Source organism: Atta cephalotes, assembly GCF_000143395.1.
Source record: "Atta cephalotes unplaced genomic scaffold scaffold00029, whole genome shotgun sequence".
NCBI classification, from domain to species: domain Eukaryota; kingdom Metazoa; phylum Arthropoda; class Insecta; order Hymenoptera; family Formicidae; genus Atta; species Atta cephalotes.
In genome coordinates, this window is record NW_012130093.1 from 2979547 (window position 1) to 2998300 (window position 18754).

At 30.2% G+C, this 18754-nt stretch overlaps 1 protein-coding gene across 1 annotated transcript in view; it reads right to left on the minus strand.

Moving 5' to 3' along the window:
- LOC105620792 (NADH dehydrogenase [ubiquinone] 1 alpha subcomplex subunit 10, mitochondrial) overlaps window positions 1-18754 on the minus strand; it is a 31683-nt gene that overhangs the window by 5636 nt on the left and 7293 nt on the right. The window contains exons 2-3 of the mRNA XM_012202280.1: window positions 3080-3721; window positions 2573-2962 (exon numbers count right to left, since the gene is read on the minus strand). Of these exons, the coding sequence (XP_012057670.1) occupies window positions 2573-2962; window positions 3080-3721 (1032 nt within the window). The remainder of the gene's footprint in view (window positions 1-2572; window positions 2963-3079; window positions 3722-18754) is intronic.

The window sequence follows — 18754 nt, forward strand, 5'->3', positions numbered from 1 at the left end:
CGACGCGGGATTCGTACGCTACCCGAAAGATGGGAGAAAGTAGTGGCCAGCGATGGACAATACTTTGAATCATAAATGTATAACCAGTTTTTTACAATAAAGTCTCGAATTTTGGAAAAAACGGCGGAAGCAAAGTTGTACACCTAATATAAAAAATAACTGTTTTATATAACCGTTAAATAATTGTTTAAATACTAATTATTTTGAACAATAACTATTATAATCATTAATGAAAAATAACCGTTTAGTTCATTCCTAATTAAGGGATATCTTTTCAATGATCTTGATCCTGAGTCAAAGTCATTACCTAAGGAGTGATTTTCAAAAGATTTTAGATGGTGGTCACTGTTCGTTCAAAAGTTATTAACAAAGAAAGTTAAAATATGTCTTGTTTCTACCATATACAATATTAAAAACTACTTTATATTCTTCCTGTCTAAGGACATTCGACTTTCTACGCGAAGGGAGATCCTCCCTCCTATGTAGTGTCGCACTTTCTTAGTGACATGAATTCTGGGCCACACATTTCTTGCAGCACAGTTATTAATATGAACAGAGCATAAACAGACACACAACACATGTGCAAGTGTACACGGATATGGACTTATCATAGTGTATGTTTTTTGCCCTCTTAAAAGTTTCTACACGAAACGAGGTTCACTCCACCTCTCCACCTGCCAAGGGGCGTACGACATGCAAAGTGAGGTTTAGATCACCTTCTCCTCTTTAGGAGCGCATTACTTCCCGCGCAAAGCGAGGCCCATCTCTCTCTCCCCAGCTAAGAGACAATCGCCTTTCTCCTAGACAGGAGAGGAGATGGGATAGAACTCGTTTTGTGAGAAAAGTCGTAGGCCCCGCAGAGGGAGATGAAATTGAAGTCGCTTCGCTTGGAAAGTTATACGCCCCTAAGCAACGAGGGAGGTGAGGTGGACTTCTTTTCGTGTGAAAAATCTTACGCTCATCAGTATCCCTAATCAGTATTCTTAACAAGAATCTAAAATATTCCACGTGATTTTTATAAGGAAAAAAGATTTCGAAGTGGACATTTCAGTCATGTTATTTTTCTTTTAGATGGAAGCGTCAAAAAGAATATGAAGGTCTCACTTTTTAAAATGGATTTGTATGATTTTTTTTTACACAATAATTCTTCTAATTATTTATTTGGTAAAATTGCAGAAGAGGGGAAAACCGATGACCTTGATTCTGACATATGTTGTCAAAGTCATGATCCTGATCAACTTCCAACAAGTTTTAGTCGTTATTCGTTAAAAAGTTATTAACAAAAAAGTTTGAAAAAATAATGTTTTATCTGCTATATAGGGTGTCCCGAATTCAAATGTCTAAACTATCTTATATTCTTCCTTGCTTACGTAATAACTTTCCACGTGAAGTGACTCCCACCTCACCCCTTCCCTGCTTGGGAATGCACAATTTCCACGCGAAGCGTCTCTCACCTGTTTGGGAGCGTACAATTTCCATGCGAAGCGTGAAGGTAGAATGGGAATTGCTTCGCGTAGAAGTTATGTGCCTCTAAACAGAGGGGGGGGGGAGATGGGGTGGGAATTTCTTTGCATGGAAGTTGTGCGTCCCTAAGCAGAAATAAAATATTATTTTTTCAAACTTTTTAACAAATAACGAGCGACAACTAAAATTTGTTAGAGATTGCTTGTCATAACCTTAACAACATATGTCAAGGTCATCGACGATTTTCTGCAGTTTTACTATTTATTTATTAAGCTGTCAATTATTAGCACTCAATTCTGCATATGAAAGAATTTGGGTAGAGATATCAATTAATAGTTTACGAGATATTTTATATTTTACTCTTGCACATAAAATATTAAATAATTTGGAGACTTAATTTTTTTATAATTGTAATAATATTAATATTTTTATAAATAATATAATAAGATAAATCAATTGGTATGAAGAAAATACATAATTGCTTACTTTAAAAAAATACATTTTACATACATATTTTTTTAAAGCAACTACATATGTATTTTTTTTATTTCAATTTTTTATTTCATCTAATTTTTCTATTTTCATAAAAATATTGATATATAATTGTCAAGAAATTATTAGTTTACCAGTTATTTAATAACATTTTATGTCAATATGTGCCAGAATAAAGTATCTCGTAAACTATTAATTTTTTTATATTTCTGCCTGAATACTTTTATATGCAGAATAATTAGAGGAATCATATTGTGTAAAAAAAAATCATACAATACCATTTAATAAATACAATTCCATTTAAAAAAGTGATCTTCACATCTTTTTGGCACTTCCTCCAAGAAAAAAACATCCTTCCAAATACGTCCTTCTTGAATTATTTTATTTGAAACATTTTTTCTTACAGAAACCAAGAACGAGATATTTCAGATGCTCGAAAAAGAGGCATCCTATATAACAGAAATAAGACATTATTTATTAGCACTCAACAGCTTTGATTTATAGTCTTTTTATTTTTTAATATTGTTTACTTAATTTTTGGAAATTTTTTTACTGTAATATTTTAATTTGTAAATTTTGAGATAACCGATATATAGATATACATACGTATACATACCATTTTCATTGCTTCATACTTTTCTTTCATTTCTTCAGCTGTATAGTGCAATTCTGGTAGTGAATATTCATTTCTCCAATAATCTGTATGTAAGAAATATCTATTTTCATAATGTTTCCTTTTAGTTCGAAGTTCCTGAACGTTTTCAAATCTCCAATCAGACATTTTTTTAGCTGTTTTATCCTCGTAATCAAAATTAAGCATTTCAATATCCTCGACTATGGAAGAAATATCTCCCTCGTTTGTCCAGTCATAGACTAGCACATGAGAATGTGATATAATATTTTTCAAATAATCCAATTTGTATATATTTTCAATATCTTGGAGATACTCTGAAGTAAGAACTTTCGAATTTATTTCGTACGGTATACCACGTTTTTTTATTTTTTCCTGCAAATATTAATACGATAGAAGATGACAGAATATTCTTTGAATATTCTTTGAATATAGAGAAAGAGAAAAAGTAAACAATCGCGTATGTCATTTATATTAATAAACTGAAATTACCATAACTATATCCACAGATAAGTCCAAATAAATGATTAAATGAGGCCTCAACATCTGTAACTTGGCGATATTTACGATATCGTTGTAAAATTTTAATATCTCTGAACGCATGTAACCAGCGTTTGTCATCGCTTTCGCGAAAACATAATCAGTATAGAAAGAACGGTTGAGTACCACTCCTTGGCCAGTCGAAAGCAAATGGAGTAGAGCAGTGATGTACTGATCAAATTTAAATTGAAAATAATGAAATTGAAACATGGGCACATTGACATGATACGGATTTGTCAGAAATTTCTGCACGTCACACGATTGTGAGCCTACAGACAATCTGTCGTCCAGTGTACGTATATCATATCCATACTCATTTATATAATACTCATCGAAGGTCGGCGGTGGTAGATAAACCATCTCAAATTCCTCTGCCAACTTCGCGGCCACCTTAGATTTTCCTGCAGCGATCGGACCCTCGACGACGATCACCTTGGAATTCTCATCGCAACGATCAACCATCGGATCAAACAACTGCGACCAAAATCCATATTTCTTACGCAGATAATCAAACGGTGGGAGCCGTCGGCGATTCATTCGTTTCGCTTTTTGTGTAATGAAGGCCAATTGCATCATATTGCTGGTAACTGTTACCTGTATCAGAAATTAGATTAGATTACAGTGACATTTCACTCTGACAGAATTTATATTCATATACAGGAGATGAGGCACCTAACTTACACATCTCGAAAAATTTATAAATTATAAGTTATACGAAAAATTATATGTATTTATACAAAAGTTGCATAACTTTAAAGGGATCATTACATAATATACAAGTTTCTTTTATAAATAAAAGCGCTTAAAGAATGTCAAGTCAACACAAAGTCAACTTTGTTTACTTTTTAGTAACATTTAATACATTAATACATGTTTTTGTCACTATAAAATGTAAATGAGAATAAATTGAAATGGATAGAAATGAATTTATGTCAACATTTCCGAATTTGCGCTTCTGATTTTTCGAATCTATTTGAATACATGAATACATGAATTCAACATAATGAATAGTTCCTCCATATCTTAATTCATTTCAATCAAAAAATAATATAATACAAACATGAATCATCCAAATTCAACATAATGAATAGCACATTTCTATCCATTTGAGTCTAAAAATACTTATGTATCGTAAATATAAGTTAGCCACATGAATACATCCCAATTCAAAATTATGAATAAGAATAGTTTCGTTTGAATTCACTTCAATTAAAAAAAATATAATTTTCAATATAATTTGTATAAGCGGTAAATACATCACAGTTCAAAATTGCATGAAAATACATTTTTGTTTAATAAAAAAAGCTATGACGAAAATATGTAAGTCCTGAATTTATATCAGAATATAGTATTGAATAGAATTCCTGTTTCAATCGAAATGAATATAAAAATAGTGTTATATTTATAAAGAAGGAATTATAAATGTTGTAAAATCAAAAGAATTTATAGGGAATTTATTTTCAAGTCGTTGTTTTATTTTCTATCCATTTCATGAACAGAAACGAGTTTGTGTACTCAGTGTGTACTCAGATATCAATTTATTTCAATTCATTTCGATCCAGCTGCGAACTCTAAAACGCGAGTTCGGATAAATTAAAATCTATCAGATAAGACATTAAAAATGTAAAAAAAAAAGCGTCAAGTATATTTTGCAGAAAAAAGATACCAGAGATAATATCATAAAAAAAGAAATGAAATCAAAATAATATTTCAAGTATCTCTATTTAAAAAGTTTCATAGAACATAATTTTCCGAGCAGCATCTTGAAGACATCTTTATGATATAGACGTCCTATATCCTTTAAGACAGTGTTGTATGGAATAATTTCTCAATTATAATATACGACACAAAGAACGAATGACATTTGAAGTGTATTAAGTATAACATATTAAAATAAGAAAATAAAATAGATAGTGTAATGAGAGGCGCGGAAATTGATTTTTACATCGATAAAAAAATTGTAGAGATAAAAAATTGAAAATGAACAATATCTCTAACAGCATAGCTGGACGCGCCCGTCATCTGGTGCCTACTTTTTAATTTTTATCAAAAATAAAAATTAATATTAATATAAGCGTTTGTATTTCGTTTGTATTTATTTGTACTGATCATTATTTCGTTTGTACCTTAAACAGTTAAACAAAAAGTGAAAAATAAAAAATGGTCAGCGCGCAACTTTAAAATTTTTTAAAATTCATTTATGCCATTCGAAAGAGAATCGTTTGTACCTCTTTTATTTTCGTTTGTACTACCTTGATCAAAAAGTTCCTGGAATACATTCAGAAAATTCAAAATACACACATTTTATCAAAAGTGATATTGTCCCCTTCAAAGTATTCCCCATCGGCCGCGACGCATGCCAGCGCTTGATCCAGCTCTTGAAACATTTCTGGAACTCTATTGTCGGTATAGCCGTCTTCGATTTTTCCATTACCTCCATTCGGTGTTAAAATACGTTCTCCGTAATGATTTTTTGACTCAATCGAACAGAAAAAAATCGCAGGGAGCCATATCAGGTGAATTCGACAGCTGTTGGATGGTATTCGTTTTGTTCTTGATAAAAAATTCACGGATAATGATGGCACTGTGCGACGATGCGTTATCATGGTGCAAAATCCACGAATTATTTGCCCACAAATCCAAAAACGAAAATACGTGCAGAGGTAGATGTACTCAAGACGGCGTAACTTTTACAAATGTCAAGCTGGTGATAAAATTTGGTGGGAATGTCAATGATAGATGTGGCAACCTAACCAAAAAAACAGAACTCAAATCAACTGACTCAGAGCATCACCTGATGGTAATTCCGGGAATTTTTTGATCAAGATGGTACAGCGCTTTTCAAATTTTGCGCAATTGCTATATTGGGAAATTAGCCAATTTTCAAAATATCGAAATGGGATCAATGGTATTTGAAAAAGAATCGTATCTGATTCTCTTTCGAATACCGTTGGTCTCATTTCGATATCTTTAAAAATGGCCGATTTCCCCTCTTGACGCATTTCCGAAATTTTGAAATCGCTGTATCTCCGAATCCTTTGAGATACAAATGAAAGTAAGAGATACAAACGATTCTCTTTTGAATGCCGTCCTAAGCTTTTAGATCACACCGAGACTGTAGCAATATTCTTCGCAATAACCGATAAAGAATTACGCATTGTAGACGAGCGTGTATAAACAATAAGATTGGAAATATGCGAAGAATATTGCTAAGGTCTCGGTAATCTAAAGGCTTAAAACACTCGCACGGAATGCAAGAGATCCGGGTTCGACTCCCGGCCGAGGCAATATTTTTCGCAATAAGTTTATTACAGTTTTTTAAGATTAAATTTGAGAACTTTGGGGGCATTAATATTTCAGATGGATTGCGTTGAAAATCTGACAATCATATCGGCACGCAATTACCATTTCTGAAATTAATTAATTTATATGAATATATATAATAATTCAATATCTTAACATTTAGATAGTGGTATTTCGTATTTAAAGTAATATAATATTAATATAAAAGAATCTTGTTTCCAATTTTATAATTTAATTTAGTTTATTGCAAAGCTATATGAAAAAGACTACATATTAATAGAGTAATAGACATAAAGTATATGATACAATAGACTATAGATTAACATAAACATAAATAAATAGACAATAGAAGCTTGCAAAAGGTTAGACGTCAGCAGAATTGCTGTTACAAAGTTTACCAGTAACAAACCAGAATAAGACAACATTACAATAAAAGATAAACCCTTCAAGGTACAAACGAAAATAAAAGTACAAATGGGTATGAACGATTCTCTTTCGAATGGTATAAATGAAGTTAAAAAATCTTAACATTGCGTGCTAGTCATTTTTTATTTTTCACTTTTTGTTTAACTGTTTCAGGTACAAACGAAATAATGAGCGATACAAACAAGTATAAACATCCTATTAATTTTTATTTTTGATAAAGTTGGTTCACATCAGCTCCATTTTGTTCATAATTCGATTCAAATAATTCAATAAATATTTTATCATAATTATAAACTATTTCTCATAAATTAAAGAAATTTTATATATATTTAAGTTATTATTTTAGTTTTATTATTATTCGTATATTTCACATTCAACAAATGCATATATAAATATTTTTCTATGAGATAAAGAAAAATTTTTAATACTTCTTAATACTAAATTTTTAACTTTTAAATTTTTTATTGCAGTAAAATTTGAAATTTATTACTGCAATAGTTAATAATATTATTCGACATAATACAATATTATTGTCTTTGATTAAATTATACTTGATTCTTATACTTGATGAAAATAGAAATCTGAATATTATATTTTTACTTAATAAAATTTTTTAGAAATAATGCACGACTCATTTGCGAATTAGAGACTTTATTACCAAATAGATTTAAAAGCTAGTTATACATGAAAGAGACTTATATGTATTCCTTGTAACATATTTCGAAATTATATTGTCTATATGTTAATATCCTTTCATAAGTAGAATGAATTAAAATGAATTACGCTATATCATTAATTTTATTAAAATGTTGAAAATTTTTATAAATCATATTGGGAGTACAAATTAGTTTGGTCCGTTTCCCTAAAGATGGCTCCAGCTGTTGTGAATGGTTCTTAGTGACAGCTGATTTTGGCGGTTTCAGAGAGATTAAACATCTGCTAATAATATTCAGTTTATATCGCTTTGAGTTTCATACAAAAACCTTGATTTTTATTGTGTTTGAAATGTCGAATTTTGTGTTAACCAAGCAGCATTTGCGGCAGGTTTTGATTTTCTGCTTTAATTGGAAGAAAAGTGCGACTGAAGCCCATCGAATGCTTGTCGAAGTTTATGGTGACACTGCTCCAATTGATAAATCATGTAGGGAATGATTTCGACGTTTCAAGGATGGAGATTTCAACGTTGAAGACAAGCCTCGCTCTGGACAGTTAAAAAAATTCAAAGACAAAGAATTAGAGGCATTACTCGAAGAAGATCAGAGTCAAACGCAAGAGGAGCTTGCAGAATCATTGGGGGTAACTCAACAAGCCGTTTTTGTACGATTGAGAACCATGGAAATGATTCAAAAACAAGGTGCCTTATGAACTGAAACCGAGAAATGTTGAAAGGCAATTTTTCATTTGCGAACAGCTGATTCAAAGACAATAGAGAAAAGGTTTTTTGCATCGGATTGTGACTGGAGATGAGAAGTGGATATTCTACGACAACCCCCAAGAAGAAAAAATATTATGCTAAGTCCAGTCAATCGTTGCCATCGACTTCATCATCAACACCACGGTCGAACATTCATGATTCGAAGATCATGCTCTGTATTTGGTGGGACCAAAAGTCTTGTTTACTATGAGTTGCTGAAACCTGATGATTCCATTACGGGCGATCGATATCGGCTACAATGGATTCGTTTGAGCCGTGCATTGCGAGAAAAACGGCCGGAATACAAGCAAAGACATGATAAAATTATTCTTTTTCATGACAACACTCGGCCTCATGTCATAAAAAAATATTTGGAAACGCTCAAATGGGATGTTTTACCGCACCCGCCGTATTCTCCGGATATTGCTCCTTCTGATTACTGGTTATTCCAAGGAAGGATGCAGCAAGTCACCGGTTCACTTCTTTCGCAGAAATCGAAAATTGACTCCAAAATTGTATCGCCTCCAAAGATGAGTCATTTTTTCGAGATGGAATTCGAAAATTGTCTGAGAAATGGGAAAAAATAGTAGGCAGCGATAGATAATACTTGATCTATTCATTCATTTTGTTTTGAAATAAATGCATTTTTGAACACAAAAAAACGGACCGAACTAATTTATACTCCCAATAATTAATTTTAATATGTCATTGATATCTATGATACTATTAACAAATCGAAGTTCAAACGATTGTCTTAGCAATTTTTATTTGAAATTACGATTATAAACAATACGCCGGGCGCGTCAAATATACTGCTGTTGGAAATCTTGCTTTCAATTTTTTATCTCTACAATTTTCTACTTATAGCGATATAAAAATCCCTTTTCAGTTTATGCGCCTTTCGTTACGCTATCTATATTACATTTCATTTTCTCATTTTAATGTGTTATACTTAACACACTTCAAATGTCATTCGTACTTTATGTAATACATTTAATTGTGAGAAATTATTCCATAAAACACTGTCTTAAAGAATGTCTAAAGGACATCTACATCATAAGAATACCTTCAAGATATCGCTAGGAGAACTGTGTATAGAACTTTTTAAATAGATACTCGAAATATCAAAATTATTATATTTTGATTTTACTTTTTTTTATGGTATTACCTTTGGTATCTTTTCTGCAAAATATACTTGACGCGTTTTTTACATTTTCAATGTCTTTTCCGGTAGATTTCATTTTTGCTATGTATTATTTTCATTATCATTTTCATAGATTTACAAAATTTGATGTAAAGATATTGCAAAATATACTTAATACCTTTTTTTACATTCTTAAAATTCTTCTTTTCCGGTTGATTTCACGAATTTTTGTTAAATTCTTGTTATTAGTAATAATACACTTTATATTCGTATTTAAATAATATTATAATAATAACAATAAGAGTATTGATAAAAATTAATATAATAAAAATAGAGTTATGAGCCAAACAAAGTCTTAATGCTAAGTTATCATAAAACAAAACAGTTAATTTTAACAAACGTTTCGATTCTAATTGGATTATTTTCAATGTTAACTTTGATATAATGTAAAAATCAATCATTCGAATAACAATCACAATATAAAACATGTTACCTAATCTAAAAATATCTAATAATATAAAAATTGGTATATGTACATCTATCATTGTAGATGATTATGAAAATTTCTCAATAAAAATGAATAAAAGCATTATTTGGCATTAAGCATTACTTGGTATAAGAAACTGATAATGTAGATGCATAATAAACACTTGGTGGTCGTCAATGATTCTTGTACATTGGTTCTTATAAAGTGTAGTCGCAAAAGTTTGGAGTTTTAGAAAATTGAAAAACCAATGAAACGCAATGTTTAGTCTAAAACCATAATAGCCCATAAAAATAATGATTTAATAAAATTAAAAATAAAAGTAAATATACATGTGTCGTGTAATATAATAAATTGTCAAATTATGAAAGTTGTGTGCCCTAAAGCAGGAGGTGAGTGGAGTTTCTTCGCGTGGAAGTTGTACGCCTTCCTAAGCAGGGAGGAACTGAAGTGAGAGTCGCTTTGTGTGTACGTGAAAGTCATGCGCCCCTAAACAGGGGATATGTATGGTAAAAGTCGCTTCGCGTGAAAGTCGTGCGCCTCTAAACAGGGATGGGGGAGGACGTTGGGTGAGAATCGTTTCTTATGGACAGTCATAAAATATATTTAAGCAGGAAATTTTTGTTCTATATAATAAAAAAAAGACATCATTTTTCAATTTTCCTTCTTAATATAATAACTTTCTAACGAGCGATGGCTAAAACCTATTGAAAGTTACTCAGATCATGACCTTGACATATATCAAGATCAAGATCATTGAAGAGAGCTTCCCTAAAGAGGGGAGATTACCAGTAATTATTGATTAAGGTACGCACGCATGCACGCACGCACAAAAAAATTGAAGATAACCTTCACATGACTTTCAAGCAACTATTCAAGGTCAAACTAATGACATCATCTTCCTTCTCAAAGCCATACAACTTTTGTCTGAAACATTTTTTTCTAAGATTAAAAATAAATGTTATTTGGGACATTAAAATGGGACACCCTACATAATGATAGTAAATATAGAATTCATGAAATAATTATTATAACATCCTCACTCAATTTACCTGATTGGGAGAGACAAGGACTGTATGAAAATGAAACATTTATTTAAAAAATTCACAATAATTGCTATCTTGCTTATAAAAATAAAAAAAGGAACACAATTTGTGTATGCATATTACTTACTAATATAAACTATACATTTTCAACGATTGAAGACAAATATGCAACATACGAAAGAAAACATTATCATTCTGTTATTGCTGTCACATTGCCATAAAAATATTAATGACCCATCAACAAATCATTAGTTGTCATCATGTTGCCATCACATTGTTGGTAACATATCATATTAATATTTCTGACTTGCTTTCAAAATCAACTAAATACTTGTATAATCACTTATGTTGCTCAGTATGATAAAATACTTGATATAATGACGGCAAACAAACAAAAACTCATGCAGTGCATTAATTTGCTTGATATACTTAATCACGCTTGGTTATCTGAGATGAGAATGTTGAGGATGAATATTATATCAATAAATGAGTAATTATTAAATAATGGAATTGCTATATGGATTTGTTAATGGCAATTACATCGCGTTACTAAATGTGTAAGTTTCGTTAATATACAGATTGATATAATATTCATCCTCAATATCTATTGAATATATCAACTATATAAATATGAGATTGCCAATTACCGTCAAAGTTAGATGTTTAGAGCAATACATCAATATGTATTTTAAATGCAATTATCAACTATGATTGCACCAATTACTTTCGGATTTGTAACTCAATTAATCTGAGATGCTAATATAATTCCCTAAAATTAAATAAAAACCTGTAGAACTTGTTGCAAAAATATTACCTAGGCAGGGAATTGAATTCGAATTTTATGTATACTATGCTATAGTTCAGTTGTCCTCAAAGACTAGCGCTCTCATAGATAAAAATATTTTTTGCAATAAGTTCTTTACAAATTTTAATTTAATTTAGAGAGGATTACTAGTATGTCAGATTATTGCAAGTTCAAACATAATCGACGTATAATCAAAGTTCTGAGATAAAAATATACTGTATATAAAAATATATTGATTATCCTAAATATTTAATTTTTATAGTAATTGACTCGCATTTAATTTATTTTGATTTATTTTTGTAAGCGGTTCTGTTTCAAATATTAAGCGTTTTTAATAAAGCTAAAAATATTAATTTACAATAGAAAATAAAAATAATGTATTGCAAAAATAACAATCCCAATCAGTATATATACAATTGATGTGGCAATTTTAAATGTTTCTTCGACAGGCAATATTGAGACAAATTCGGAAATTCGATCAACGACAAATCATATACACATGTATCCGGCAAATGTTCATTGTTATTCTTCACCATAGCAGCCTTACTTAATAAATATCCGATTACTGATGAAATATTTGACTAAATCTCAACATTCTCATTATGTAAGTATATGAGGAAGCCACTTCTTTGTTCAAATTAAATAATTTTATACAATCTGAAAGAGAAAATGTAAAAGCTAACGCGAATGATGGGTGTGTAAAAAAAAAAACTATATTTTCATTACATTAAATGTGTAGCTATAATAAAACTTTCGTAAGTTTTATTTCCTAAATTTACATTTTAAATTTACATTAAATACGTAAGATAATTTAATTTAATTTAATTTAATATTAGAAATCTAATTTGCGAATATTATAATACGTTTATATGTTTAATGTAACATCAAATATATATAGGATTCCCTTCAAATGCCTAAACACATAAAAATCTATTTGAGATCAGATAAAATAAATTGTTTATAGAAAGACATTCATCGCTATAAAATGCATGATATCAGTACAAACTTACCTTTTTTAAAAAACTAAAAAAGGCGCTAAGAATGTGCTTCTTGAATAAAGCCTAAGTGTTCAACTCAAATAATAGTAGATTTTAGTTATTCTTCAAAGACGTTCTTATTAAATGTCTTTTTATTCCAACCCAAGTAATAATAACTTCTCTGTTAAAAATTATTCCTTGAAAAAACTAATGTACTAAATGAAAAATTAGAACCCAGATGCTACAGTCTTAACTAATCAAGTTAAATTCTATTAAATTCCTATTATTCTATTAAAATCCTAAGTATTTGTTATTTACTTAACTCTAATGATGTGTATCATTCATGTAAGAGATTTAATATCAACAAAAAATTGGCGCCAAGTAAAATTCCACAAAATTTTATGTATTATTCGTAAAAAAGATTTGATATCAACAATTGGCGCCAAATTAAATCTTATATCAAATTAAGTAAACAATACAATCCATAATTGCATTAATTTGTCCATTCAAGTGTTACCACAAAAAGTTAAAGAAACACTTGGCGTTACTAGATCGAATAATAAAAATTATAAATATTAATATTATTTATTTAATTTAATATAGAATTTAATTTAGCGCCAATTATTGATATCAAATATTTACGAATTCTTGATATCAAATATTTATGAACACATATCATTAGAGTTGAATGATACATATCATTAGAGTTAAGTAAATAACAAAGTATCACTTAGATTTTTAATTTTTAATCTGAATTTAACTTGATTAGTTAAGATTGTAGCATCTGAGTTTCAATTTTTCATTTAGTACATTAATTTTTTCGAGAAATAATTTTTGACAGACAGATTAAAGTTGTCATTACTTGGGTTGAAATAAGAAGACTTTTAATAAGAGTATCCTTGAAGAATAACTAAAAACTACTATTATTTGAGTTGGATACTTAGATTTTATATAAAATATTAGATGAATATGAATTAATTCGTGCCGCCCAACTTTGCATAAAAATATAAATTATTTAATCGTCATGCCCTTTATTATTTTAATGCATTGACATTCAAGATTAAAATATGCCATGTAATTGGACATTTAACAATATAATCTTAAAAATTAGTAGTGATCACCATGACTTATGATAAAAAGCATATTCAATATTGCATGCGTTTTGCGTTTAATCTAAATAAAAACGCTTTTGAGACAGTCAAAATGATTTGTTCCACTTACGGAGAAGGTGCAATGAATGAATGTGTAAAAAAGGGTTTAATCGTTTTCAAACTGATGTTGACCTAAACGCTTCGGCAAGAAAATTCTTCTTTGCATGGTGGGACCAAAAAGGTGTTTTCTCTATTATGAGCTCCTCGAACAAGATCAGACAATTAAAGAGATTTACCAACAACAATTAATCCATTTAAACGATGCAACTGAGAAAAAATGGCCATTTATTGGACAAGGCAGTTATAAGATCATCTTATAAGATCATCTTACTTTATGATAATGCTAAACCGCACACAACAGAAATTACGAAAGAAATTATTTTCAGCTTAAGCTGTGAAATTCTCCATCATGTGGTGTATTAGCCAAACACAGTGCCTTCAGATTATCACTTGTTTCGATCGATGCAACACTCCTTATCGGATACACACTTTGAATCAATTGAAGACATTTGAAACTTCGTCGATGACTTCATCACTTCAAAATTTTTATCGTGATAAAATCCGACAATTGCCCGATAGATTGTGTAAGGTCATGTTAACGGAGAATATTTCCAATGATTAATCAATATATTCATGTAATTAAAAAATAAAGTTTGGGAAAAAAATGGTACGAATTAATTTATATACCTAATACATTACAAAAATTGCAATGTCTCCTATGTCGGGCAAATAGGGAGGACTTTAAAAACGAAAATCTCAGAACATCACAATCATGATGTAAGAATATCAGGTGTTCCATTCCCGTAGTTGCGCAGTGTGAATATGAGAAAAATTTGATTGATTGTTTCCAGTATCGCCATTATGCGTAACATCTGGTATCCTTACATCATGATCTCAATGATATATGGAGAAATATCATAAACCGCTCATAATAGAATACTATATAGATTGGATCATAACTATGATTTTGATTGGAATGATACGAAAATTCTTGACGAACGTTTCCTTTACAAATGATATATTTATGAAATATTACATATCCAATTACAAAAAAATAGACTAAACCTTCAATTTGATATGGAATTCTTATTATATATAACATATATCTCGATTCTTGACAATTTACATTAAGTTTAATTGATGCGCGTGTTTTGATTTTCCTATATTGCGATTTTTCTTTAAAGTGACCTTGTTATTTTAGAGTACTATAATATAGATATTTGCATCCGCCATTTTTAATTCTTTCCTCACTCTTTATTCTCTTTTCAACCTTCTCTCTTCTATCTTCTTAGTTTAGCGGAGTGGAAAGAGAGCAAGGAATTGAGGGAAGAAACAAGAGAGTGAAAAAAGAATTAAAAATGGCGGATGCGAATACTCATATTATAGTGCCTAAGTTATTTTTAGGCCATTTTTAATCTAACATATCTATATACATATACTCTATGACTTATTCGAATATTGATCTCCGTAAAAAAATGTTTCACGTCTGTCTGACTAGACAATATGAAAAAGAGACAAATGTGTGCTTTAGACAAATGTGTGCTTTATTTTCTCTTCCTTCATATATTATTAACAACACTTTTTTTTTGTATTTAACACAGAATTTCAGTTTGTTCAGTTCGTTCTTTATCGCTGGACTATCAATCACGTGTTAATGCAATGAGGATGAAATGGAATCATCACTCTTCCGTTTGGCCATATATGGTAGAAATAGCAACTATTTTTTAAACTCTACACACTGAAGACTGGAAATAAAGCCGAAACATCTATAATTATTATTATTCACGTTACAGTGATTAAATGTTTGTAAATTAGAAATTTAATAATTGTTTTCGCACTAATTTTATCGTGCAAAAACTCTCATTAGTTCCGAATTGTTTTTTAAGTATGTCTTATTTGACATTCTTGAGAATTACTCTTTGTAATCAAATTAATGTTTTTATTTATATATATCATGAAGAAGTCCGAATTTTCGCCATTCGCGCTATAAACAGTCGCGAGGTTAATATGCTGTCAATTTCAAATAATACCAGTAGAAACTCTGTTTCTTTGTAACAGGATCTCTTGTATGATGGATCTCTTGTATTAAAATCGTTTTATATTTTAATGATTTCAAATTATATCTCGTCAATGTTGTATTAAAGATTGCGATTTTACAAGATATATCAAGATATATCAAAAAAACATTGTTTACAATGCCGACAGTAAGTATAGAAATAATAAATATAAATTAGAATATATATATATAAATATTTTCATCAAACTTTTGCGAAATAATTATCTAAAAAGCATTGGACTTTTACTATCAAGGAAATGTTATTAAAATAAATATTATAATATATCAATTACAAAGATCTGAATTTATGGCAATCATGAATGAATGCAATATTAAAATTTTTAAGAAAAAAACGAATTGGATAGAAACATTTTATGTTTGTGAATCACATTTTAAAAAACATAATGTAATTAGACACTTTGAAACAATTATGAAAAAAGATATAATTCACAGAATATACTATTAAATTATCTGGAATTATTCCTAGTATCTTTCTTGTATGTATACTTATGATAATTTTTACGATTTATTTATTTCGTGAAATGATTAGAAGAAACATTTTTTAATTCGATAATATTAAAAACAATAGAGACAATTAATGTGCTGATATGATTAAAAATTAAGAATAAATAAAATAATTAACGTATGAGCCGAATTAAAATGTTTTTATAATTTAATATCATCGTATACATACATTACATACATACAAATGTTTTAACCTTTGATTAGATCGAAGATGACCTAATCTAAGGTCAAAACGTTCATTTGTATATATGGTATTCAATTATTTGCAAAATCGTATATAAAAGCCCATTTCAACTCAGCTTATGTAACTGAAAAAAAGGAAGTTGCTGCAACCAATTAAAAGTGCTATGCCATATTTTACTATCTAATTTGCTGCAGCAGACACTCTTTTTTTTCAGTTACATGTACTCATTATTTTACATTGCAATTAATTTAATATCTTAATCGATATTTGTATTGTATTTTATAGACATCTATTAATAAATAAATATCTTGTTACATCCTGCCCTCCGTAGAAATAATTTTACTTCCTTTTTTTGTCTTTCCGTTTCACTGAATTATTTTTCGTTATTTAATCTCACATCGTCTATATAAGTATTTTTATTAATTAATTGCGGATATTCATAGCGAGAAACTTATTCGGCGTGATATAATTCTGTCATGCCGATACTGCGTAACATATATGTTGCATGTCGATGCGACGAAATTTCAGGCAGGAAAATTCCATGCGGAGTTAAGGAATCGTTCCCATATATTGGGATTGTCATTATTATCTTGCACGAGATTTAAGAAAAATTAATCTAATCGAAACACCACAACGCCTAATCTCTCAGAATAAGAATAAGCTATCGCGTATCAATCACGGCCCGTGTCGCTCGTCACTACGAATCCTTAGTGGGATTTCAGCCACTCTGGCCGAGAATATTGAATTTCGAAGTCTTGTGTTATGTTTAATACATTTTTTGATTTACTATCTTTTGATCGTGACCGCCTTAATTGAGCCTGAAACAGATAAGTAAACGCAAATTTATCGCATTAGCGAGCGACCAATCGAGAGTCAGAGAAGGAGCAACACGGACAACGGAGAAAGGCCCAAAATTTAATTCAATTACTTTAAAATTCAATCAATTAACGCGAATCTAATTTGATCCTTCAGTTCTAAATTGAATTCGTGGCAACCGTGCCGAATTTCAGTCCGACTAATATTTTCATATGAAAAATCATTTTCCAAATTCGGCACGTATTATCAATTCCGTGAAATTCGAGCTTCCCCTTCCTCTCGCGAGCGCCACCAACTAACATCTATAAACGCGGCGAAAATTGAGCCCGTTGTCATTTTTGATCGCATCATTCTGCTCGATAGATCAGATCGAAACGCTGGCAGAATATCTCTTAATAATATCGCATATTATATATAATAAATATCGCAATTTCACAAGAAAAGAAAAAAGTACGCATGTGTCGATTTCTTTCAAACTTCTCTCCGATCTAATTGCGCTTGTAGAAGCTGCTCAGCTCTTCCCTTTTTCCTAGGCTAACCTCGCTCGTAGGAGCTACTTAGTCCCTTCTCTCGGAATTGACCGCACTCATAGGATCGCTGCTCAATTCTTCCTTTCACTACTATTTGTTTCTTCTACAATTAATTTCTAATTCTGCTTCTTTAATGTTATTCTTTACAATTATTCAACTAACTGCGTCGATGATATTATTTAAGGATATCTAGTCGTCAAATTAGGCGTGGTTAACTACAAAAGAGAAGTTGCCTTAAAAAATTAGGTGCTCAGACAAATTTGGTGACCAAATATCTTTAAATAATACAATATTAAAAAACATTTTTTTAACATCAAATTTGTCTGAGCTAATTTTTTAAGGCAACTTCTCTCTTGTGGACCGACTGTTCGACTGACGCCTAATTTCTGTATATAATTCTGTATATAATACATATTTTCGAATTAATTTAGTCGTTTCTTGGAGCATCTAATTCTGGTATATTTGTTTTGTTTGTTTACGCAATAATTATTTTTTTTTATTGGGGGCTAATTTAATATTAAGCTAGCTCCCCCTGCAATAATTTTTTTTTTCTGTCAAACGGTTCGAGCACCTAATTTCAGACTTAATTAGTACCTAATTAGCACCTAATATTGGTATGTATTAGAATTCATTTATCGCTGATGGGGGGGGCCACTCTTTCAATCCTATATTCACGCGTTGGAAAGAATTATCTCTCTCTCTCTCTNTNTCTCTACTACTTCTACTCTCTACTCTCTCTCTCTCTCTACTCTCTCTCTCTCTTACT